A 26,969-nucleotide genomic window follows, 5' to 3' on the forward strand; every position below is an offset into this window, starting at 1 on the left:
TGCATAATTTCAGGCTCTGCACCTTTTTGGGGAGAGTTTCTCTGAGTGCTCTGATAGCTCTCCCTACACAGAGAGAGAGGGGGAGAGGGAGAGAAAGAAAAAGCCGCTTTATATTATTTTAGTCCCAGCTTCCAGTCATCCTTCATTAAGTATTTATCTGGCGTTTAGGAATTGGCGGCGGAGCGTGGCAAAGTACCCGCTTTCAACTCAGAAAAACAGGGAGATTTTACGATACAATGCATAACTGAAACATCTAAGAGAAATCAGCTTCCCAGAGCAGGAAGAGGTGGTTTGCGGGAGGAGGGAAGTTACCCGTGGAAATGGCAAGCCTGCCCTCCACCACCCAAAAAAGCTACAAAGCAGTATGGCATGACTGGGATAGTGGTGGAGGCATATATCTCACATGATTAAATTCTGCAATCCAAAACTGTGTCAAGGGCTGAAATACAGTGGACATTTGGCATTGTAGACCAACAGGTCTAAAGGACTTGTGGGTGTTCAGATTCCTTTCCTTTATCTGAACTGAAGATACTAGACCTGGAGAATCTGCTGCAACCTCCTCCTTTGCATAGTTTATGTGAAGTTGTTAGGAAACCCTCTATTCCCCTCACATATACTTGGGTTAAATGTTCCTAAAAATGTATATATAAGTGATAATAACATATAAAGTGTGTTACACAGCTCCTGCCCCAAATATCTGAGAGATCACTATCTTCCTTACAGACTCTCCCCGATATTAAGTTCTGCGGTTCCAGCTCCCCATAGAAGCTCAGAGTGGTAGTGGTGGTGGTTTCATGACTGAGGGGTCTGATACTGCTTAAGATGGATAGCACAGACTGAGCCAAAGACTAACCATTTTCATTACACCATAAGAAGCACTTTGCAGAACAGATCCCATTCCATCAGATGCAGAGAACATAAGAAGAGCTTATGCTGAATCAGGCCAATGGCCCATGTAGTCCAATTTTCAGCAGCCAACCAGATGTTCAGACAGAGCTTTGAAAACTAAGGAGCAGACAACGCTGACCACTGGGCAAACTAGATTCTAATTGCTGTCTCTCAATACATTCTGATGTATTATTACTTATTGTTTTTAACTAATTTGTTTTTATTGTTTCATATTTTATAAATATGTTATTAATGTTGTAAGCTCCTTTGAATCCTAATTTGAGAGAAAGGCAGGATACATATACATTAAATACTGCTGCTGCTACTGCTACTAATAGATTGTGGAAGGCGTTCCCCATGATGTGCACATTGTCATTCACTTTTTTGAGAGGAATTTGAAAACATTCCTATTTACCTAGTTGCATTTGATGACTGAAGAATACTGTTCCTGGTAATGCTGAGATTTCTGGATGAAAGTACAGTTTTGTTTTTTGTTTTTTTAAAGTAAGTAAAACACCTGCCCAGGGAGCGCAATGTATCTGTTAATGGAGGCTATATCTGCAGCAATCAGAAACGGAACATTTCTCTCTCCCCCCCCCCCCCGCTGCCCCCAAAGTCTTATAATCTGCATGGTTAGAACACTAGGTGTCACTGTCTGCATATGCTTTTAAAAAAGAATCCACAAAGCTGACTTGAGGAATTTGCTTCTCTAGAGGTACAAATCAGAGGTGGGAAAACAACTCAGCAGTTCAAATGCAAATCCTAAGAACATAAAAAGAGGCCCAACTAGCCCAGCATCTTCTCACACTGGGTAACCAGATGCCTGCAGAGGAAACTTGCAGGAAGGATCTGAGCACAAGAGCACTCTCCCCTCCTGTTACTTCCAGAAACTGGTATCCAGGAATACTGCTGCCTCTGACAGTGGAGGTAGAGTGTAGAAACTATTTTAAATCTTCGAAAGCAATCACAATAAACATGAAGATAAAACACAGGTCAACATTCTACATATCAGGGCTCTGCCTAAACAAAAATGTTTCTTCCACGCACCAAAGAGAGTACAGTGAAGGTGCAAACCTTCTGACAGTGGAGGTGGAAAATAGCAATCAGGGTGATCAGCCACTCATAGCCCTCTCCTCCACCTATTTGTCTAATCAACTTTTAAATACATCCAGGTTGGTGGCCTTCACTGTTTCCTGTGGGAGCGAGTTCCATAGTTTAACTGTGCGCTGCTGTGTGAAGAAGTCCTTTCTTTTATTTGTCCTGAATCTTCCAACATTCAGTTGCATTGCATTCCCACAGGGAGAAGAGAAGAAAAGGTTTCAGTACCTACCTTTAAGGTCTTCACCGCCACTGTGAGGTTATACTTCTTCCAGACGCCTTCGTATACCTCGCCATACTGGCCCCCTCCAAGTTTGTGCTTCATGGTGATGTCCGTCCGTTCAATCTCCCACTTGTCGTAGTTGGGGGACACACCATAGATTGTGGGCTTGTTGCGCTTGGGGGCCGGGTAGTGCAGAGTGGTGATCAGCCCATCTGCCACGGTCGAGTGATGGTGGACCAGCTCAGCCAAAGTGTTGAAGCGGCTCTCCGAAGACACGTAGAGCTGGGAGCAAAAGCAGAGAGAAGAGAGAGTCACCACAACTCCATGTTGTTGTTGTTATTATGCTGCTGATTTACACAAAAATTGCATGTTTATTCATTTACATGGTACATATTTATACAGTTATACAGTTACTAGTTTATTATTGCTGTTTCAACCGCCATGGTCATATCAACCACAGATAAAATATATGCACTAATACAATATTAAAAATAACTTAAACCAAAATATATATTTGCATCAAAATATAGTAGTAGTAATAATAATAATAATAATAATAATAATAAAACATCATCAAAAGGTTAGAAAAGATTACAATATGAAATTGGTTAAAGGAACCAATACATTAAATCATCAAATTAAATCTCTAAATTAAATCATCTAATTAAAACATATTATCACAATTAATTTATTCATCACCTTCCAAACCACCATATCAAGGCGATTTACATTTAAGATAATAAAAAAGTTAACAACTCACAAATGATGAACACTTTTTTTTTTAAGACTAAAACCCTAAGAAGTGAACATGCATGGTAAAAGACCCCTTTGTCCAGCTGTGAAAGCCTGCCAGAACAAAAATGTTTCCAGGAAGTGCAGATAGTGGGCTGATGTCATTTCTTGACAGAAATGCCGTTTCACAGAACAGGAGCAGCCACACTAAAGGCCATGCTCAGAGTTACTGCAGAGACGTCTTCCGAGAGCTTTGGAACTTGCAGACCACAAGAATATATGGGGTGCATAAGGGATAAGGCAGTCTCTTAAGTTATTCCTAAAAGCTTTCCTACATATTTATATTTTTATCATACAGGCAATTAATATACCGACTTAGCAGTATATAAACATATTTATCAATAAATAAAATAAATATTCTTTTGTTAAAAAAAATTATATTTGCATGTTGCAATTTAATAAAAGCAACAGCAACATCAGGGAGGTTTCAAGCAACTGTAATATAATAAAAGCTAACCACAAATTAAAACAGATTGCCAGCTAACTATTATAGGAAAATGTTTTCCTGTAATTATCTGCATAAGGAAAGTTTTCAGTGAACGTTTGAAGGTTAATATGGAAGGCGCCTGCTTGAATCTCTCTGTTGGAAGAGCATTCCACAGGAGTGAGCCAATAATACCGAAGGCTCTGTTTCATATTGATGTCAGATGTGCTGCTCTGCAAATTCACTGGAAACTACCTTATGCTGAGTCGGATCATTGGGTCAATCCAGCACAGGTTTGTCTACACTGACTGGCAGCAGCTCTTCTGGCATTTCAGTCACGGAATATTCCCAGCTGCACCTGGAGATGCTGGGGACTGAACCTGGAGCCCCCTGCATGCAAAGCAGATGCTCTACCAGTGAACTAAAGTCCTTTCCTCTAAGAAGTATGTAAGATTCCAGTTCTCATAATTTTGAAAAAAACAGGAAGCTGCCTTATTTCAAGTCAGACCATAGGTTCATCTAGCTCAATACTATCCACACTTGCCAGGGTTTCAGGGAGGGAACAATCCCAACCCTATGTTAAGACACCAGGGATTGAACCTGGGACCTTTCACAGATGCAAACAGATGCTCCACCCCTGAGCTACAGCCCTTCTAAAGCCCAAGTTCGATCCCATAAGCAATATATGAGCCTGGCATATATATCAGAGCTTGAAATCTGGGCAGACCACAAAGCAGACTGCCCCAAAAATGTTGTGCCAAGATTTTGAGCCAAGCAGACGACACTGGAGTGCATTTTTTCCATGGTCTCCCCTCACCCCACCAGGCTTTTGCAAATAGTAAATGTAAAAGTTTAAAAAAATGAAGTATCTCTCCCGTCTAGACCCCCATCAGATCCCACTTCTCATCTGATCCCACTTTTTGTTTAACAGTGCTGCCCCAATCCTGGACAAGCTGCATCAGAGAAATCTTTTGGATTAGTAAGAAATCAATCTTTCAGCATGGCAGCACCACAACTTTGGAACACCCTGCCTGTTGACATCAGGCAGGTGTCTTCGCTATACTCTTTTCAATACCTCTTACAAAACATTTTGGTTTAGACAAGCCTGCCTAGAGATGTAGAATGTTGACATGTGTTTTAATCTGATTTTTAGCTTGTGGTTGATTTTCATTATCTGTTTTACCAATAATTTTATTCTTTTATTCTTTTGTAAACCGCTTTGTTGTTGTTGTTCTTTTTACAATACCAAATTTTGCGAAAGGAATAAAAGAAAGCTGCCTTTGAACCAGTCTGGATATTTGACCATCTGTCTATCTGTCTTTCATGTTACAAAGCTCTCTGATCCTTTAACTGGAGAGTTCAAGGACACAGCCCAGCCAGGCAAAAACACTTGGGGTAAAAGGTAAAGGACCCCTGGGCAGTTAAGTCCAGTCGAAGGCGACTATGTGGTGTGGCGCTCATGTCACTTCAGGCTGAGGGAGCTGGCATTTGTCCACAAACAGCTTTCCAAGTCATGTGGCCAGCATGACTAAACTGCTACTGGCGCATGGAAGACCCTGACAAGTGCCAGAGCGCATGGAAATGCTATTTACCTTCCTGCTGCAGTGGTACCTATTTATCTACTTCCACTGGTGTGCTTTTGAACTGCTAGGTTGGCAGAAGCTGGGACAGAGCAACAGGAGCTCATCTCATTGCGTATTCAAACTGCCAACCTTCCGAACGACAAGCCCAAGAGGCTCAGTGGTTTAGACCATAGCACCACCCACATCACCACTTGGGGTATAAAACAAGTCCAGTGTGGCCTGGGGAGAGTTCTGAGCGCTGGACAGAAAGGTCTAGGGGGCTGAAAATATATTGATACAGTTGTAAGAACATAAGAAAAGCCTGCTGGATCAGGTCAATGGCTCATCTAGTCCAGCACCCTGATCTCAATGAAGCCAACTAAACGCCCCAACAGGAACCTACAAGCAGGACCTGAGTGCAGCAGCAACTCTACTCACTTGTGATTCCCAGAAACTGGTATTCAGAAGAAGTATTCATACTGCCTCCAACCCGGGGGGGGGGGGATATAAGAGCCCTACACCAGGTTCAGACCAATGGTCCATCAAGTCCAACATCCTGCTCTCACAGTGGCCAACCAAGAAGGCCATGGGAAACTCACAGGCAGGATCCAAACACAAGAGCACTCCAGTGGTTTCCAGCAACTGGCAATGAGAAGCATTTGTGCCTCCAACCATGGAGGCAGAGAATAACTACAGTGGCTAATAGCCATGCATTGCCCTCTCCTCCATGAATTTGTCACATCCTCTTTTAGAGCCATCAAAGTTGATGGCCACCACTGCCTCCTGTGGGAGTTAAGTGCTGCAGTTATTAACCTTGCACTGTGTGAATAAGTACTTTCATTTATCTTTCCTGAAACCTCCAACATTCAGCTTCACTGGCTGCCCACAAGTGCTAATGTTATAAGAGATGGAGACAGTGGCACAGTGTGGTTCTTTCTACACAGACACATACAGAGACACAACACCAAAGCTGCTGATCTAACTGGAAGAGCTTGTGAGATATTAAATTCTGCCAGCAAACTGAGAAATGAGACAGCAGTCTTGGAAAGCCACAAAAGCCCAGACAGCAGGCGGGAAGGATTGCACCGTCTGTTCTCCCCACTACCATCTCCATCCCCCAGGGGACATATGATATATATTTTTTATCAAATGGCTGAAATTGATCGTTTAAGAACTAGGCCTGCTGAGACTCTTGGTGTCTTCTTCTCTTCCCTTCACAATAAAATTAGGATGAAAATTCATAGATTCCTGGTGGTAAGCCAGTGGCTGTTCACTTTAATGAAATCATCCTGCTGGTCCCCCTTCCCAATAATTCCAATTAAAACAGTTCCAGGGAAAGAAAAACTATTAACCTGCTTTGCGCAAATCTAAACTGATTATCATAGCGAGTATTGGCCATTCCTTGGCACTGAGAGTACTGCCAGACTAAACAGAGTGCCTTATCGCAATGCTGGGGCAGGCTACAAGTGGCAGAACACCTTGTCGCTGATGCTGCACTGCCTTATGTCAGCAGGAAGATCTAAATCTCTCCCCACAGAGATGTACTGGGCACCTTCACTGCTTAGTTTGTGTCCTGTGCTGAAGACATACCTCTTTACCCTGGTTCTTGTGACTGTAATTTGTCGTAAAATATTTTCAGTACAGTGGTACCTTGGTTTACAACCATAATACGTTCTGGAGGTCCATTTGTAGACTGAAACAGGTTGTAATCCAAGGCGTGCTTTCACCAATGGGGCCTCCAAAAAAAAACACATTCGTAATTCCCCCCAAAATGGATTTTAATCCAAAAAAAGGTTGCAAACTGGGACCCGCACTTCTGGGTTTGACATGTTTGTAATCCAAAACTTATGCAAACCAAGATGTATGCAAATCAAGGTACCACTGTATTGTATGTTTAAATTGCTATAACCTGCCCTGTATTGTGAAGGGCAGGTAAAAAAATAAATTATAATTATTACTAGTAATAAAAACAACAATAAAACAACAAGTGCTTGTTTCTTATTTTGACATCCTCAGAGGGTTTCAATTGAATAATAATAATAATAACAATAATAATAATAATAGATGCTATTTATTATTACAACATATTCAAAAAGTTGTTGTTGTTAAACCCAACCTTTTCCCTTGATGGGACTCAAAGCAGCTTATAGTTAAAAGCAAGAACTGTAAAAACATAGATAGAACAATAATAAAAACCAAACATTGATAGGAATTGAATACCCAAAGGTCATCTCGTCCAACCCCCTGCAATGCAGAAATCACAACTAGGCTCCCTGACAGACAGCCTCTGTTTAAAAACCTCAAGCGAAGGAGAATCCACCACCTTCCAAGGGAATTCACTCCATTGTTTAACACCTTTTACTGCCAGAAAGGTTTTCCTAATGTTTAGTTGGAATCTACTTCCTTGTCTCTGACCAAACTGTGGGAGGCAGTGGAAGATAGGAGTGCCTGGCGTGCTCTGGTCCATGGGGTCACGAAGAGTCGGACACGACTAAACGACTAAACAACAACAACTTCCTTGTCATTTGAATCCATTGGTTCAGGTCCTGCCCCCTGGAGCAGCAAAAAACAAGCTTGCTCCATCTTCCATGGGACGGCCTTTCAGATTTTTGAAGGTGGCTCTCGTATCACCTCTCAGTCTTCTGCTCTACAGGCTAAACATATCCAATGTTTAGTCAGAATCTCCTTTCTTGTCATTTGTTCTTGCTATTATTCATTTATTTATTTTTTGTCATCTTCACAGGTTTTCAATCTTCCAGTGATCCATTTGGAAACCAGCAGTACTTGGCTCTGCTACCCTCACCCAACAAAGCCATACCAAACACATGCACACACAAATTTTTTGCAGTTTGGAAAATGATGGAGAAACAAACCGGTGAATGAACAATGAACGGAGAGACATGTGAGCAAGCTGCGAGCAAACCAGGATGAATGCTTGCTATCATATAACCCCCTCCCACAGATGAATCAGAACAAATGCTCAAGAAAGAACAGTAGTGGTCTAACCACCATGCATGCTTTTAGCAAAAAAATGATGTAAAATAAATAAATAAGATACGCCTGGAGGGTCAACCAGGGTCTGCTCTCACCTTCCCATCAGATGCAGTGTTGATCCGGTAGTGGTAAACCCTTCCCTCGTATCTCAGCGATATGGACCGCTGGCCTGGACTGCTCTCACTCTCCCGCACCAGGAAGCTACCGTTGATCCCACTGCTCAGCAGGTACTCTGCCGCATTCCGCGACACTGGCCCATGGTACCATGAGTGCTTCTCTAAGCTGTTCACAGGGGTGATGTAGTTGCTGGGGACCCAGCCTTGCCCGTTCTTTGTCTGGGCCTCACACCACTCCCCATTGTGGTTATAGCCCAAGACGCGGAGCTTTTCACCTTTCCATTAAAACAATTAAAAGAAAAAGAACGAATATTGGTCATTGACTATAACCAAGAGATGGATCAATGGATTAAATAAAAACAGCACATACAGTGTTTATTTTTACATGGCAGGCAAGCATCTGAGGCAGCATGTGGTAATAAAACCCAACAGACAAATGCAAATTTAAAAGCATCAGAGGGGGAAATAATCTGAAGCTGCTTAATTTTTGAACTGGAAACAATTTTTATGAAGCCAGAAGTCACAATTGCAGGAAGCTTTATCACATGGTTGCTAAGAGTGGTCATCAGGTAGATCAGGGGTAGGGAACCTCTGGTCCACATCTTGCAGGAGGCCTTTGAATTTGGTCTACAAGGCCATTTGGGGCAAAACATGCCCACTTGTCAATCACCCTACATCATATTATACCAGCTGTAGAGATCTGTTATCTCCAATCTAAGTACTAAGATCCAAGAGGCAGCTTGCTCTTTGATGGTAAAAAGCAGCAGCAAAGACTTAGCACTGTGATCCCAAAGTGCTAAGACTGGAGATAAGCCTCTGCCTGTTGACTCTTAAAGAGCAAGCAAAAGGTCATCTCTGATTTTAGCACTGTGTGACTACAGCACTGAGATCAGAGGCAAGCCTCTGTCTGCTCCTGCAACTTGAACTTTGAACCACCTGGAGTCATCTTAAACCAGGCAATTACCGGATAGGTGTCCTCATCCACCTGCCAAAAATGGCCTGTGGAGGGTGGGCCAGTCCTCAGGCTGAAAAATCTTTCCTAACCCCGGTGTGGAACCAGCATGGACATGGTCAACTTCACTGTTCTAGGTGTGCCCGCTGGAAGAATCCCAGTGAAAAAAAAGGCACCCACCATTCCCAGAGAGGGTTCCCACATTGCTATCCGTGTGAAACAGATCTGATATGGGGAATGGGACCTGGAAATTGGTTTTAAAACTTCTGCATGAAGAGAAGTGATGGGGGGGGGCAGGGAGAACCACTGTGGTGCCATTCCCAAGCTCCAAACCCCACACATTTTCATCTCAGAGCAAGGAGACCAAAGTTGATCTCAAGGCCCATATTGAGAGAAGATGCTCCTTCAAAGACACCAGAGACACACTTTGTCGAGTTTAGCACTAGCACCAAGAACCTGGACTTCAGCTCAGCATCAAATTGGAAGTTCATATAGATGGAATGAACAAAGGAGGGAGCCCGTCAGCAGGCTGCTGCAGAGATAGAAGGAAGACTGGAATACCAACCTCATTGACCCCCTTCAATTCTGTCTGGTTACATATTATAAAAGCTACTGTTTTGGGATTTGGTGCCTGAGTTTGCTTGTTCCCTATGCCCTCCCCATAGTTTGTCCTTTCAGGCCATGCACTGTTTTTGGACAAACACTGTTCTGAATGAAAATAATGACAATCTGGACGCACACTTGGTCTCATACACACTTTGTAGTCTGATCCTGACATACATCTCTTACCTTTAGTTATGCTGAGAGTGTTGTCTCCACTTGCTACAAAATCATACAGGGCAACGAAAAGGTTGGGGTCATTTTCTCCGGGACCCGAAAGCAGATTCTCCTTGGAGTTCCAGCGGACGGCTTCACTTAGGCCCTGGGGCTCAAATTCAGAGGCTACTGGCCTCTGAAGCGCTTCTGGAAAAGTAAATGAAAAGGGGAGGGGAAGAAAAAGGTTAATTTTCAAAAAAAGAATCTGGTCCCCCCCTCCCCTTTTCTCTTAATCACAGTTTTGCTTTGAATGTGCTTAGTGCAGTGGTTCTCAAAGGGTGTGGAGCGCCTTGTGCATTAGAAGCAGAGGCGTAGTGGAGGTTGCTGGGGTGCCAATGCACCGGGCATTGTTTTGGGGGGGGCATTCCTGACACCCTGCCTATGGTTAGCTGTTGTGTCCTTCTCAGGAACCCTCCAGCAGAAGGGCGCCTGAGAAGGAGGCAACAGCTCAGGCATCCTGCAAGCCCAGCGCCGCTCGCAAAAGCTGCGTGGGGATAATGCTTGCCTGTTGCCTCCTCCTCAGTCGCCCTCCTGTTGGAGCCTGGAGGGTGCCTGAGAAGACTGCAAGAGTTCATGCATCCTGCAAGCCCAGCGTCATTTTTGCAATTCTTGCAAAGCGATGCTGGGCTTACAGGGCGCTGTGAGGGGCAGCCAGGCAGGCTGTGCAGTGCAGTCCCAAAGCATGGGAGAGGCAGCACTGCCCCTCTCTGATGCTGGGACCCAAGGCTGCAAGGGTGCCCTTACAGGTTCCACACTGACTTAAAAGCAGCACAGGGCCAGGGCACAGAGCTGCTGCGTCCCTCTAGCTAAGAAGGATGCAGATGCTCCACCCCCAGCACCCCCACCCTATTGCCCAGAGTATACCCACCCCAGGTGCTGGTGGGGTACGCTCCACCACTAGTCAGCAGAGGATGGCAAGTGTGGTGGGAATATTCAAGGACAATCAAATAAACATTTTAACATTCCAGTGTAGAATAGTATAGTATAATGTCAAAATAATATTTTTTAGTAGTAGAATATGAGAGCAAGAGCATCAAGTGATACTGAGGACACTCCTAGTTGTGATCCAGAATCGCTATATTGTGAGAATGATTCACGTTCTTACGTAGCTGCATTGATTTATACTTTCTGGATGTCCCATGATCATATTATAAAGTACTTGTGTTCTATGTTATAAATCAAGCACTGCCAGGAGTTGTTTCTTTTTGTTTTCCAGTGTATTTATCAATATAAAATTTGGTGTGGCATGAGCAAACTTTTATTCTGAAACTGTGGCCCAGAGAAAAAAGTTTAAGAACCACTGTTAATGGACATTTATTTCGTATTTTGGCTGATTTATATTATTAGTGTGTGTGTGTGCGTGTGTGTGTGTAAACAATGTTGTTTTATTATTTTATGATTTTGTGTGTGTGTGTGTGTGTGTGTGTGTGTGTGTGTGTGTGTGTAAACAATGTTGTTTTATTATTTTATGATTTTATGTAAATATATTGCAAGCATTATTCATTTTTTTATTTTTTGCATTTCTATCTCACTTTTCCTCCAAGGAGCTCAAAGTGGAGTACATGGCTCTCTCTATCCTCATTCAATCCCAACAACCTAGTGAGGTAGGTTAGGCCAAGAGAGAAGTGACTGGAATGTACATTTGAATATACATTACAATAAAAACCATGAACAGAATTTAAAATTATGGGTTGTATCCAATGCTTGCCCTACTCAGAATAGGCCCATTAATTTTAATGGGTCTGCTCTGAAAGTAAAGGTAAAATGACCCTTGATTGTTAGGTCCAGTCGCAGACGACTCTGGGGTTGCGTGCTCATCTTGCTCTATAGGCCAGGGGAGCTGGGATTTGTCCGCAGACAGCTTCCGGGTCATGTGGCCAGAATCACTAAGCCGCTTGTGGAGAACCAGAGCAGTGCACGGAAACGCTGTTTACCTTCCCACTGGAGTGGTACCTATTTATCTACTTACACTTTGACGTGCTTTTGAACTGCTAGGTTGGCAAGAGCTGGGACTAAGCAACAGGAGCTCACACTGTCACGGGGATTCGAACCGCCGATCTTCTGATCGGCAAGCCCTTGGCTCTGTGGTTTAGACCACAGTGCCACCCACCACCTGCTCTGAAAGCCCTATCCTATATCTATCTGCACACAAACACACCAGCTTGGTTGCAGAGCTCTCCTCAAAAGCTGTCTTATTCACCAAGGCAAAATACCTAGAAAAGAAGAAAGGTCTGATGGGCTGTAAAACAATTAAGTTTTCAAACATGCTACGGGAATTCAGCCTTCCCCCCCACCCCACTCATCTGTCCCTTTTTTGTGCACACAGATTACCCATTTTATCATCCCCGCAGCGCTTTAATTACGACAATTATGAGAGAAACAGAAGAGCCACTTGGAGAAAATTAAGCTGATTAATCATTTTACCCCGAAGAATGCTTTGATCTTGTCAAGCCCATTAAAAAGCTCCCTTTATCAAGCAAAGAGGCGCCATACATATTGGATGTGCTGTGTGTATGTATGTGTGTGACATCATCAGCTGGGTAAACACCTGAAATAAACAGACAGCAAACAGCTGGAGATGGTGGAAAGATGACATCAGTGAAGAGCAGTGCAGAGAGAAAAGGCTGCCCCCTCACCCCCTGCTGCTGCTCCATCCTCCCTGTGCAAAGGCTTTACTGTAAACTGTACACAGTGGGATGTCATGTAACCTCGGTCAGTGAGAAAAAATGCCTCCCAATGGGGACTGATTCAACAGGAAGGCCGGAAATCCAGCACTGTCTTCCCCTCCAATTACACCACGACCAAGGACAAGTGGTGAAGGGCTCATGCCAGGTCTTGAATCAAGATCCTGGAGAGAGGCCACGCTGTGAACAGAATGAGAACTCCCCTCGCTCCCCCCTCCCCTCATGTTTATGTTAAAAAATTGACCCCTCCCTTCTCTCTGCGCCAAATTACTTGCTCTCTTTTGAGATGAGGAGACGCAACAGGCCAGACTTCAGGAGAACAGTGAAAGCACAACTTGGAAATCAAGGAAAACTATTTACTTTTGAGTGATCTTCATAAAGAGATAGAAACAGCCTCCCTGCTGGATCAGGCCAACTGGGGCCCATCTGGTCCAGCAGGCTGTTCTGACAGTGGTCAACTAGATGCTTAGGGGAAGCTTGCAAGCAGGACCTTACAAACAACAGCAACCCCCTACCTATTTGCGGGTCCCAGTAGCTGACATTCAGAGGCATACTGCCTCCGACAATGGAGGGAGACTGTAAGAAGATCCCTCCTGGATCAGGTCAAAGGCCCATCTAGTCCAGCATCCTATTCTAACAGTGGCCAACTAGATGCCTTGAACAGAAACCTGAAAGCAGGACATGATGCAAAGTATCACCCGTATCTTCATAGTGCTCGTTGGCCATAGATCTTGAAACCTATTAGGCCTGAGTGACCACACAATCACGGCTGACAGATGGAAAATTGCACAACTTCCAAGAATATCTGAATCCTTAACAACAGGACCTATTGGCAGCCAAATTTAGGGAGGGGTGTAAACTCAGTGACAGAGCACTTGCTTTGCATGCAGAAGGTCTCTCTCTCTCTCTCTCTCTCTCTCTCACACACACACACACACACACACACACTTTGTGATGCTTTTCTTGAACATAGAATCTGAAGAACTTCACATGTATTGAAAGTTTGCACTCCACGTAGTATGAACTTCAGTGGCAGAAGTAAAAAGACAACATCTATCTCCTGCTTTGTTATTTGAGAACAAAGCCTGCTTTTGAAGAGACCACCTGCTTCAGCAGACATCCCCAATATCTGACTTGAACCTTCTGCTTTGATTGCTATTTAAACTGTCACATTGTCCTGATGGGCTTGTTTATTATGTTAAGGATGCTTTAATGTAGGGGTTTTTTTTTGTTTGCTATGTACTTTAATTACAGGTAGCTGTACTTTTTACAATAATTTGATTCTTGTTATTTTGATGTTATGTCAATTTCTGAACCACCTGGGTATTTCTTATTGAAAAGAAAGGCAGATTATGATGATGATGATGATGTTGATGATGATGATGATTAAATTTCAATCTACCAACTCCAGCATCCTTCCAGCAAGCATAATCTATCCAGGTTTGGTTTTTTTCTCAACTAAATACAAGAAACCAAAACACAGAAATCCTCCAAAATTCACATAGTTCTCCAGCCAAGCGATATGTACAAATAATTACATAGCAAGGGAAGTGTGTACAAAAATGAGTATGTTAATGAAAATCACACACACACACACACACACACACACACACACACACACAAATGCATTGCACTAAGGCAGATTGCTTTGCAAATCAGTATATTTTAGGCAAAACTGCATATTAAAAATGTGCATATTAGGATAAATTCACACTAAAATGAAGATAAATTTTCATGAAGACAGAAGAATTCAAAAACTGATGTTTTTGAACTGAACTGAACTTTTGGGGGAAATAAAAATTTGACGTATTTGTCCATCCATATGTGTTCATTTTTTACGTTGACATCCTACTTTTTTGTCCAAGAAGCTTAAGGTGGTGTACATAGCTTCCCACAACAACCCTGAGAGGTTGGTTAGGCTGAGTGAATGAGTAGCCAAAGGTCACACCCAGTGAGTTTCATGGCCCAGTGGGGATTTGAATCCTGGTCTCTCCTGGGTCCCTGTCTGACACTTTAATTGTTTCTACCTGGTTTTGAACTGAGGATCTTTTGCGTGTTAGGCAAACATAATAAGCACTATGCTACAGAAACTGTCACTAGTTAAGGTGGCACCCGTATTTAAATCAATGCAACATTTCCAGATTTGAGCAATGCCTCTCTCACATGCGGCATAGGGGAGCTGCTGAGGAGGAGGCTCTTGAGCTCGAAGCTCACTAGTCACTGGGTCTGATCAGCCTCAGTCTGCTACTGTTTCTCCAGGGTTCCTTTTCACTTGTGCTCTACAACACACCACTTCCCACCCTACTTCCCACCACAGCCTCCACACTAGGAAAAGCACATGTACACATCTTAAAACACCTCTTTTCACCTTTACTTCCTCCTCGCAGAAGCATCTGTTCCAAACAGGGAGCCAAATTCTCCCTGTCTCTCCTTCTCTTTTCCACTAAATCAGATTCAAATGTGCCTCTATAAAGTGCCATAAGGAAGTTGTGCTCACCTGGTGGTGAATGCCACCAACATGGATGGCTTTAAAAAAGGACTGGAAAAATTCACTAGTGGTGCCAATGACTGAGAAGTTTTTTCTTTAGTTGAGGCTGCCATAAAGAAGGTGTACTTTGAGGGTCTTTTTTTTTTTTACAATAAAACAGGGTGTAAATTTTATGAAATAAACAAACAGATTAAAGAAATACATTACATTACAGGGAAGCCTTTGCAAAAATGTGTACCATTAGTAAAAAAAAAACCATACAAAGTTTGTTGGGAGAAATTAACACAAAAATGCTGATGAATGTTTATGAGAATTCAGCTGCTCCCCTCTAATGCAAATAGGTGCAGAAAGGTGGAGAACTTGGGGCGGGCGGGGGGGGGGGAGAGAGGGAGGGATAGAGATGAGAAACAGACAGAACCAGAACATTAAAAATATCCTTCAATCCCTATTTGCAGTTGACATATCCACCCACCCACACAAAAGCTCTTGATGTCAGGAGCTTCCACCCCAGACTAAACTTTGCATTTCTCCTCTCAAACAAACACTAGAAACCTGCAGGGGAAGTCAGCTTCCAAGCTGTACCAACTGCAAGGCAGGTCCAACGGAAAGACAACATCCAACATCTATCAACAACAAGTGCCACGTCCCATGGACTTGCAGACATCACAATCACCTCCCCACAAAAGCATCCTTTAAAGTGAAGCGACAGACTTCCTTCTGCACTGCAGCTACTTCCTCGGCTGCCAATTACAGGCCCACTTCCTCAAACAATGGCACGCCATGACAGCTTCCCTCAAGGTTAGGGATGTCAGAACATTCCGACAAAAACAGACACAGGACGGGAAATTGCCGGTGTTCACTTTATGTCTGCAACAGAAAACAACCCAGTGAATACAACTGATAATTGCTGCTACTTTTGCTGCCTTCAGCACACAAACGATAGGTAATTGATTATGGTCCCCCACCCCTAAATGCATTTATTTTCCTTTGCACTGGAATGAATGGGGAGGAATGACCTAATGACAACCTAAGTTACATAATTTACATGATTAATTACGTGTGCTACACGATTTCCTCACAGCAGGCAGTGAGACAAATAACATGGTTTTTGACAGAAAGTGAATTGCAGCAGAACAGATCCAAGGCTGCAGGCAACAAATATGGGGCAGAACGGGAAAATATGCTGAATTACACCCCTAATCGTCTTCTTCTTCTTTGGCGATCCCTCGTAGCCGAGTAAGATTGTCTTCCATAAACACGGTTTTAACAATGAGTCTGTAAGTCACTGTGGAGGCCAATTCTGGATCCACACATCCTTCCACAGTGGGGACATTGGTTTTCAGGCAGGAGTTGATCACGGTGTGGATTTGCCAAGCGTGCCTTCCTCTTAGCACGTTTCTCCCTTGCGTCCTGAGTTCGAGTGTCTTCAAAGCCCATGACACCTTTGGTAAAGGCTGTTCTCCAACTGGAGCGCTCACATGCCAGTGTTTCCCAGTTGCAACTACATTTTTTTAGATTTGCCATGAGACAGTCTTTAAACCTCTTTTGTTGACCACCAGCATTACGGTTTCCATTTTTAAGTTTGGAATAGAGTACAGTAGTACCTTGGGTTAAGTACTTAATTCGTTCCGGAGGTCTGTTCTCAACCTGAAGCGCCACTTTAGCTAATGGGGCCTCCTGCTGCCACCGGGCCACCGGAGCACGATTTCTGTTCTCATCCTGTAGCAAAGTTCTTAACCCAAGGTACTATTTCTGGGTTAGCGGAGTCTGTAACCTGAAGCATATGTAACCCGAGGTACCACTGTAGTTGCTTTGGAAGATGATCATCAGGCATCCGCACAACATGACCAGTCCAACGAAGTTGATGTTGAAGAATCATTGCTTCAACACTGGTGATCTTTGCTTTTTCCAGTACACTGATATTAGCTTGCCTGTCTTCCCAAGTGATATGTAAAAATTTTCGGAGACACTGTTGATGGAATCTTTCGAGGAGCTGGGGATGGCGTTTATAAGTGGTCCATATTTCACAAGTCTATAGTAAGGTTGGTAGTACAATAGCTTTGTAAACAAGCATTTTGGTTTCTCTGCGAATGTCCCAGTCCTCAAATACTCTGCACTTCAATAGGGAGAAAGCTGCACTCACAGAGCTCACATGCATCGTAGGTGACATGCAGGCAGCCTGTTAATTCAGCTTCCCTCCTGATGTTGCTTGCACCAAACTTTGCAAGGAACAATGGCAACAACAATGGCTGTTTTGCTGAGTATTCATTCCAGGAAGGTTAGAAGATGTGATACCAAACCATTTCTCTATCACTCTCCTGATCAAAGTGTCTGATTTTTTTTGGGGGGGGGTTGTGTTTGCTGTGCAAATGGCCCAACTGTGCCCAGCCTGAATTTGACAGGGTATGATTGAATCCCACCCTCAAAATAGCAGCAGTTTTGGAACTGGCTGTAGTAACTGATGAGTGGGGTCCTGAAATTGCTAACTTCCAATTTGGTTCAAGTTTCATAGCAGAAAATCAATTTCACTTATCAAGGAAAAGAGGTACTGAGTCCTATGCTGGTCATTTGAGATCTTAGCCCTATATTTATTAGATCATTCTGAAGAACATTTAAGTGTCCATGTTTTCAGACACAACGTAAGCAGCATGCAAAAACAAAAAAAGCCAAAGGATCTCGCCAAACTGGGTGAACAAAAAGCTTGCAGCATTTGGGACTTTTTAGCTTAGAGAAATGGTGGGTAAGAGGTGATATGATAGAAATTTATAAAATTTTGCATGGCATGGCGGATTGGATGGAGAAACCTTCTCTATCTCTAATAACACTAGAACTCGTGGACTTCCAATGAAGCTGAATTTTGGATGATTCAAAACAGAAAAAAGGAAGAACTTCTTCACACAGTTGACAATCACTGCTACAGGAGGCAATGATGGCCACCAACCTAGATAGCTTTAAAACAGGATTAGACAAATTCATGGAGAGAACTATCAATGGCTACTAGCCATGGTGGCTATGTTCTGCCTCCATAGTCAGAAGCAGCAATGTTTCTGAATACTGGTTTCTTGAAACTGCAGCAGAAGAGAGAGCTCTTTCATTCCAGTCCTGTTTACAGGTTTCCCATATAAACATTTGGCTTGCCCTGGTACGAACATGATGTTGGACAACATGTGCCTATGTCCTGATCCAGCAGGCTCTTCTAATGCAACCTCTGGGTCACCTCACCCAGTGACTTTCTTTGAAGAAACACTTCAGAACACCACACAGTCCCTCCAGGCATCAATTTCATTGTGCATTCATGATTATTTGCATGTAAGAAGGCATCGGGTGGTTACACACAATTCCATTTTCAGTATGGTTTGCTCCTGCAAATGTTTTGAGGTTTGTTTCCAATTGATGCATGTCCTGTAACTTCCTGCTGCAATCCTGTAACTTTTCATATCCCAGATGTTTTGGTCCCCCCCCAACCACTTTTGTAGCACTACACAACAGTGTCTGCTCCATATGGCAATAATTCAGTAACACAGTGGAAGCATCACAAACCTAATAAAGCGGAAGGATGTGTGGACAGTCCAGGATAAATACAACACTAAGCAGTATTACTGCACAGCAATATATATATATATTTTTAAGGTAAATGGAGTGTAGAGTGACTGGATTCTGTACCCTATTCAGCACTCCTGAAGAATTGCAGCAGCTCTGAAGGAGCATCTCTATAACTAGAAGCTCAAGTGTCCTCTGTAGCTAGAAGTGCCTTTTACCAGCTCAGTCTGGTTTGCCAGATACAGCCATTCCTGAACACAGATAGCCTGACCACTGTAGTCCATGCACTGGTAACCTCAACTCTGGATTACTGCAATGCACTCTATGTAGAATTGCTCTTGGGTCTGATTCGGAAGCTCCAGATGGTGCAGAATGTGGTGGGCAGACTGCTGGTGGGGGCATCTGGCTGACAGCACATGGCACCATTGTTAAAACAGATGCACTGGCTGCCCATCTTCTACCAAGCCAGGTTCAAGCTATTAATTTACAAAATATTGAACAACGTAGATCCAGGGTGGTTCAAGGACTGCCTGAACCCGTGTATCCCAGCTCAATCACTGAGACCACCTGCAGGAGGGTTGTTAGTTATTCCCTCAATTGGTGAGACTCATTTGACAAGAACAAGGAGCCAAGCCGTTAGTTTTATTGGCCTAGTCCTGCGGAATACTCTGTCAGTAGGGATTCAGCAGGCACCTTGTTTCAGCGTTTAAATATCTGCTGAAAACATTTCTATTCCACCAGCCCTATGCAGGCTATTAAGTATACATATTTCCACAATAGCTAATTTCTGATGTTAACTATTTTAGTATGGTTTTTCATTTAATCACGGAATTCTAGAGATGGAAGGGACCATGAGGGTAATCTAGTCCAATGCAGGAATCTCAACTAAAGCATCCATGATGGATAGCCACCCAACCTCTGCTTAAAAACCTCCAAAGAAGGAGAGCCCACCATCTCTTGAGGAAGCCCATTCCACTGTTGAACTGCTCTTACCATCAGAAAGTTCTTACTGATACTCAGTCGGAATCTCCTTTCTTACAACTTGAAGCCACTGGTTCAGGTCCTGCCCTCTGGAGCTGCAGAAAACCAGCTTGCTCCATCTTCCATGTGACAGCCCTTTAGAGACGGAAGATGGCTATCATATCACCTCTCAGTCTCCTCTTTTCTAGGCTAAACATACCCAGCTCCCCCAACTGTTCCTCATAAGGTTTGATTTTTAGACCCCTGATCATCTTGGCTGCCCTCCTCTGCACAACTTCCAGCTTATAAGTATCCTTATTAAATCGTAGTGCCCAGAACTGGACACAGTACTCTAGTTGTGGTCTGACAAAGGCAGAATAAAGCAATACTATGACTTGCCTTGATCAGGACACTAGACTTCTGTTGATGCAGCCTAGAATAACATTAGCTTTTTTCGCTGCTGCATCACACTGTTGACTCATGTTCAGCTTGTACTTTTCAGATTGACTCCCCTCAAATGTCTGCTTTTTCAGTTAACTTTTCCACTACAGCTAATCTCCACCAGGCTAGCTTTAGCACATTGCAACAAAAACAAATATTGGTGCACTTTTTGAGGACTTGCACATTTCCTTACAGCGCCACCATTTGTGGACTGGAGTCTCCATGGTCCCAAAGGTGCAGCAGGACTTTTGTAGTAGCTGGGAGGTGAATCCCGTGGACAAGAATGTGGCTTTCCTTCCACAGAAATGGGAGGAGGGCAGGGTGGAACTGTCTCCCTGCAGGTGGCCAGGCAGTGGGCAGTATATATTTACTGTGGTTGTAAACCACTCTGGTATATATGTATGTGTGTGCATGCATGCATGCATGTGTGAATAAAATGTGGGCTTCACCACAGAGCTTCAGCTTTCAGTATCAGGCAGAGGTGGTGCCAAATTTCCTAAATATCGCATCACCATCATGCACCTGTGACATCAGACACAGGTGCGATCTGCTCAACAGAGATAGGCAGTCTTAATCTATCAGCAAAGAGAACATACGGCCAGATCATGCACCCTGGTGCCCAACACAAAGTCTGAGCAACTCAGCAAGGATACCTCGCCGGTATTCCAATTTCCTGCTTTAAGATTGCATCCTGTTATGCATGCTCAATGGAAATCAGAGGGGGAAAGAAATCAATGCACGCTCACTGTGCACATGATGAAGTCACAAATAACTTGCTACAGCGACCTCTCTCTCTCTGTCTCTCTCTGTTTGTGTGTGTGTGTGTGTGTGTGTGTGTGTGTGTGTGTGTAAATATTGTTACAGATCCTGCAGGCATATGACCTTTCACACTTGTGAAACACATCTTCCCATGACACTACACACCCAGTTTCATTACAACTGGGTGTTTCTTTTAAATGGGTGATAGGCAGGAGCCAAGCCTTTTGTGAGGAAGCAAGATACTAGGTTCACTGGGGAGACTGAGGAGATGGATGAATGGAAAACACACAGTCTGGAACCAAACAAAGCAGCAGAAGGCCTAGGAAGAAATGTATAATGAAGGAAAGACAGGGACTTATTTCCCCCTTAATGCAAAACACTAACACACCTGTCCCATGTTTAACAAAAGCTGTTTAGCTTCATCAAACAAAATAATAACACCTGTCTGGACAGCAACAGTTAGCATGAAATGCATGTCATTTGTAAGGGAAGCAGTTTGATGTCTGGCATACTCCAGAGGTTAGGATGAGGAAACCAGCTAGGAGATGGCTCAAATGCAAGTGGAGGAAAGATCCGGCTGAATGCAACTGAACAATGGTGAGGGCTCATCATTGGGCCTACCTAGTGGGCAGTGAAGCCTGCAAAGAAGGCTTACTTTGCTGTTTCCATTGCATCTGCATTGTGCTGTTCAGAAGCTTTCCCAGGTAGTATGGGGCCTGCTACAGTCTGACCTAAAAGAGGTGGTAGAAATCAATGGTAGCTCACTGTGACTTGTTTACAAAGCATTTTGAGGATAAAACTGCTTGCATCCACCAGGATCTTGATTCTGCTCAGTGGGGTGTACAGAGCATTTCCTAGTCCTGCTGTGTTGGATGAGTTTCAGCTTGCAAGGCTCAAGGATGTGGACAAGATGTTTGGATTGGTCAGGGTGACCACTTGCGGAATGGACCCTTGCCCCACTTGGTTGATAAAAACTAGCAGAGAGGGAGCAGTTGGCTGTGCCAGGGAGGTGATTAATGCCTCATTACAAGTGGGGGTGGTCCCTCCTTGCTCGAAGGAGGCAGTGGTAAAACTGCTCCTCAAAAAATCCTCCCTGGATTTGGAAAAACTACTGGCCAGTTACTAATCTCTCCTTCTTGGACAAGGTTCCTGAGTGGGTGGTCACAACCCAGATCTAGGCACTCTTGGAGGAAACTGATTTTCTAGATCCATTTCAATCAGGGCTTAGCAGTTTTGGCACAGAAACTGCTTTGGTCACCCTGTATGATGACCTCTGTCAGGAGAGAAACAGAAGAGATGTGTCCCTGTTACGGTAATTCTCCTCAACCTCTCAGCAGCTTTCAATACCATCAACCATGGGATCCTTCTGGAGTGGCTGTCCGAGTTGGAAGTGGGTGGCACTACTTTTGGTGCTGAACAAGGTTCTCCAGTCCCAGTTTATCATAATAATGTTTTCACACATACCCTTGTTCCTGTACTGCTAGTCTTGAGCTGTGAACAGTTTTGGGATACATCTACACAGAAAGACAGCACACAAACTAAAAGCAGTGGTAACTATTTACAGCAATTCTCAAACACTTCAATGAAGCTCTCTGAAGTTTCAGATCTGACAATAAGAACCTAAGAAGAGCCCTGCTGGATCAGGCCAATGGCCCACCTAGTCCAGCACCCTGTTCTCACAGTGCCCAACTAGATGAGCCAACAGGAAGCCCCAGAACAGGATCTGAGTAGAAGAGCCCTGTCCTCTCTTGCAGTTTCCAAACTGGTATTCAGAAGCATGATTCTCTCCAACTGTGAAGGCAGAGCATAGAAATCATGGCTAGTAGCCATCTTCTCAACCATGAATCTGTCCAATCCTATTTTAAAGCCATCCAAGTTGGTGGCTGTCACCACCTCCTGTGGGAACAAGTTCCACAGTCTAACTACGTGCAGCATGGAGAAGTATTTTCTTTTATCTGTCCTGAATTTTCCAACATTAAGTTTCATTGGATGTCCCCAAGTCCAAGTGTTACCACAGAGGAGGAAAAACGTTTTTCTATCCACTTTCTACACACCATGCATAATTTTATAAACTTCTATCATGTCACCTCTTACTTGGATTTTCTCTAAACTTAGGTCATCTCCATGCCCGGCATTTAAAGCATTCCTAAAGCACTTTAACAGCCATGGAGAATCTAGGTAAACATTTGTTAAGGTTGCTGGAATCTGTAAGTCTGTGTAGTCAGCATTCTTCACAAACTACAGTTCCCAGGATTTCTAGAGTGGAAGCTCTGTCTGTTAACGTGGAACTAGAATGCTTTTGTTATAAGAATTATAAGGTCTAAGATATAAAATAAATGTTCATAAATGTACCAGGCAAAGACAGATACACACACACCCACCCCACATAACTGGAACAGTATAGGAAAACAGTCCTAAAGCCATTATGACTTTTTCAGTCACCTCAAATATTCCTGTGCAGTTTGGATGGGAATAGGAAAAGCCTCCCTATTGTCTCTGTGCTCACAAAATCCTGCCTTAAGGGCACATTTGGGTATGAATAGGGTAAGCCTGTTACCTGGATTCAGGAACTAAAGTATTAACCATCACAAAAGTGTAGCCGGACTGTCCAGGTAATGCAATCAGTGACCATTATCAGGTATCCTGGCCTTAGGATTCTGCTGTAGACCGCCCCTTCTGTGATGTATGTATGATGTATTGGGGGGGTGGCCTTAAGCTTACAGGGAGGCAATTTCAAAAAGTCTATATAAGGGCTTGCACACCATTGTTCTGGGTTGCTCCTTCCTCTTGCATGTGGTGTGAGGACTCTGTTGCAACAGTTCAATAAAGATCAGGCTTACTAGCCACTTTGCTTCTCAATATTCTCTGGTTCTCCTCTGTTATTTTCTTCCACCGATAGGGAATCCACTTAAGGACTCTCTACGGGCTCTTAGATACCCCATAAGGGAAAGGGAGCAGATTTTGTTTACATCACTTTAAATGTATAGTTTGGGTGTGACTTAAATATTCCAAAATGCTGCAACCTTTCTGCATTAAGGGTTCAAACAGCACAAACTGTGCGCTTTTTTGGTACTGGATTTCATCTGTTGTATTTTGATCAGAACTGAATTTGGGTGGGTGGGTATAGATAATGCTTCATTTCTCCCAATTACGGAAATTGGAATCTGGCTCAAAAACATATCCTTGCAAATCACGTAGAGAAAGAGCCCAGCATTTTCTAAGAACCACAGCAAACGTCAAATCTGCACTAGGCCACTCTGGGGTTACTGTAACAAGATACTTTCACCATACAGGAATGTCTACAGAATCTAATGGCTGGCAGTGAAAGAAATCACTTCTCTGTTTACAAATGTTTTTTGGGTTTTTTTAATCAGGGCGCACTGAATTGGGGAGGGTTCCCCAACAACCACACCTTCTCTGCTCCATTTGAGCTAAGTTTTTACAAGAACTAGCTTTTGCTTTGATGGAAAAATTCTCTGCTTTAAAAGTAACTTGTGTTTTAAAATAAAAATACAGCGAGAGCAAGTTAATTTTATCCTCTCTTCGAGACATATGGATGCAGTTCGTTTGTTGAGACCACATCTGCAGTAAGAACAGACAGCACCCCACCCCCACCCCCCGCTTCTGATCTCTTCCTTTTAACAATGCAAAAAGGGGGTGCGAAGAAGTATCCAAACTGGGAAGAAAGAGGAGAGCTAGAAAGGGTGGGAGCTGCAGCTGTCAACCATTTGGTTCTTCAAACCTCTTAAGATAATATTTACCAGGTGGAATCAAGCGGGAAGGGAGGGGGGAGAGACAACCCTTGTAGAAGCCATAATAGGGGTGTTTTGATTAAGCACTACAAACACAGTAGTTCCCCAACTTTTTGGGGGCCACTACCCCCATGGTTCCATAAACTCATCCCCAGTGCCCACTACCCTACCCTAGAAAAAGCATTGTTCAGAAAAAGAGTTTGCACAAGCCACTAAGGAAGATACCAACACAATAAAATTAAAAACAGTAACAATTGCACATATAGTAAAAATCCAATTCAAACTTCTCAGTTTGATTAATTCAACAAAACTGATGACTTGATCCAGTGACATTAGCTTTTCAAAGTCTGATACTCCAGCAACCCCTGCCTCCCCCTTGCCTCTCAGTGCCTCCCCCCCAAGGAAATTCCACTTTGGAAACCACTTTGTTAGGGAGCAATATTGCTTGAGCTAGCAAGGATGGCTTAAAACAAAAACAAAAATCCACCACAATTCACAAAACTATTTGCCCACTAGGGATGTAGGAAGATGACTTATGTCGAGTCAGACCCTAGGTCCAGCTAGCTCACCATTGTCTACACTGACTGGCAGAAGCAGCTCTCCAGGGTTTAGGTCTGGGAGTTTTATTCCAGCCCTACTGGGGATGCCAGAGATTGAAGTTGAGACCTTCTACATGCAAAACAGGAATTTTTACCATTCATCTATGCCCCCCAAAAAAGAACGATTCTAGTCATCATGGTTCTGAATAAAGAGCTGAATCAAATAAGAATACATGAAGCTGCTTCATATAAAATCAGACTTTTGGTCCATCTGGCTCCATACTGTCAACACTGACTGGCAGTGGCTGTCCAGAGTTTCAGGGATTGTCTTTTCCCAGCTCTACATGGAGATGCTGCTGGGGATGTAACCTGGGACCTTCTGCATGCCAATCAGATGCTCTGCCACTGTGGAACTGTCCTTCCAACTACTTCTTAACAGTAGTTATCAAAGCTGTTTTTGACACAAAACATCTAAGGCACTGCCACGATGATTAAAACACAACATTTAGCCCAGTTGAAACCCAATAAAACTTTTAAAAGAGCAGCAGAGCAAACAGCAGTAGTAGGATCAACGGGTCTAGGCAGACTAAAGAATGTTTTTGTCAGTCTCTGAAAGGGGATGAGCAAGTCTCCCAAGAGGGAACATTTCACAACCTCAGGACAAAATTGAAGAAGCCCAGCTCCTGGCGAAACCTAATCGTGTGTCACAAAATGATCCTGAGCTCAGCATCAGTGTGTGTGTGTGTGTGTGTGTGTGTGTCTTTCATATTTCCCAAGATGCTCTTGCCCTACACTATTTCCATCACTGTTTTTTCAGCTTTTTTCCACCCCAAGGACCACTTCCCCTCTTGGATAACCTTCCAGGGGCTGCATGGCACCAGTGAGGCATGGGATTAGAGGCAAAAAGTGGACAGGGCAACCAATGCAAATCTTTTCTAAATATCAATTTTTATTAAAAGATTTTCCATGAGTAACAAAAGTACATCCAGTGTCTCTGTTTTCAAGTCATGGAGTATTTCACACAAGCCAATTACAGTCAATTTGAGACCTTTTTTGTTGCCGGCAATGTGGGGCTGAGGGAGAAAGAGAAGTGAGGAGAGAGGGGGAGAAAAAAGAAGCAGGGTGAGAGGGACAGTAAACTTTCATTCTTTACGAAGAAGATGGGGTGGGAAGTCAATAAGAAACTTTGGATGTTAAAAAAAAATGCATATGGTGATAAATGCCTTAGAATGTTTTTGGAGACTTCATAAAAATGTTATTTTAAAAATCCTCTCATCCTTTACAGAGTATATGAGTGGGGTTTTTTTGCAAGTGTTGCATGGATAGGTGCCTTATTTTTGCTGGCAGAGGAGAGATCAGAGGGCCCAGGGCATGGTTGGTTGTTGTTGATTGGCTGCAGTGTGTTTTGATTGGGGGGGGCGGTGTTGCTGGGTTAAGGTAACCATATTGATTTGTATGTGGGTTTTTTGGGGGGTGGTCATAGTCTTCTAGGCGTGTGTATGTGATGGGGTGAAGGCACCCTCCTTTGTTTGTCCCTGTGATAGTTTCAGTTAGTTAGTTGGTTTTTCTAGTAGGGCAGTTTCCCAACCAACACAACTCTTAACCTCTGAACCAAGGGCTACATTCTGCCAGTGCAAAAATCAGAGGTTCTCTACCCACACCCTCCCAATAAAGGCAAAGCAGTCACATGGTCACTATGCTGTGATAAATTCCACCTGATTGCTGAACGGCAGTGTCAGATAACTCAAATAAGCTACAAGGCTTTGATCAGTATATACAGTTTGTAGTTTAGCAATTCATCACACCTTCCACTTCTTTATTATGTCTGCTGAACACTCAGACAAGGCTTGTGAGTTTGCAGTGTCTTTCATATCCAGGTATGGAATAGAATCATACAAAGTTGGAAGGAACCCCATTTAGTCCAACCCCCTGCAATGCAGG

At 43.4% G+C, this 26,969-nt stretch overlaps 1 protein-coding gene across 2 annotated transcripts in view; it reads right to left on the reverse strand.

Annotated features, from left to right (window-relative positions):
- The window catches only part of ABL1 (ABL proto-oncogene 1, non-receptor tyrosine kinase), a 122,503-nt gene that overhangs the window by 35,515 nt on the left and 60,019 nt on the right, over positions 1-26,969 (reverse strand). For both annotated transcript variants that reach the window (XM_053374073.1, XM_053374074.1), the window contains exons 2-4: positions 9,839-10,012; positions 8,077-8,372; positions 2,219-2,491 (exon numbers count right to left, since the gene is read on the reverse strand). In XM_053374073.1, coding sequence (XP_053230048.1) covers positions 2,219-2,491; positions 8,077-8,372; positions 9,839-10,012 — 743 coding nt within the window. The remainder of the gene's footprint in view (positions 1-2,218; positions 2,492-8,076; positions 8,373-9,838; positions 10,013-26,969) is intronic.

The sequence above is a fragment of the Podarcis raffonei genome, chromosome Z (assembly GCF_027172205.1).
Source record: "Podarcis raffonei isolate rPodRaf1 chromosome Z, rPodRaf1.pri, whole genome shotgun sequence".
Lineage (NCBI taxonomy): Eukaryota > Metazoa > Chordata > Lepidosauria > Squamata > Lacertidae > Podarcis > Podarcis raffonei.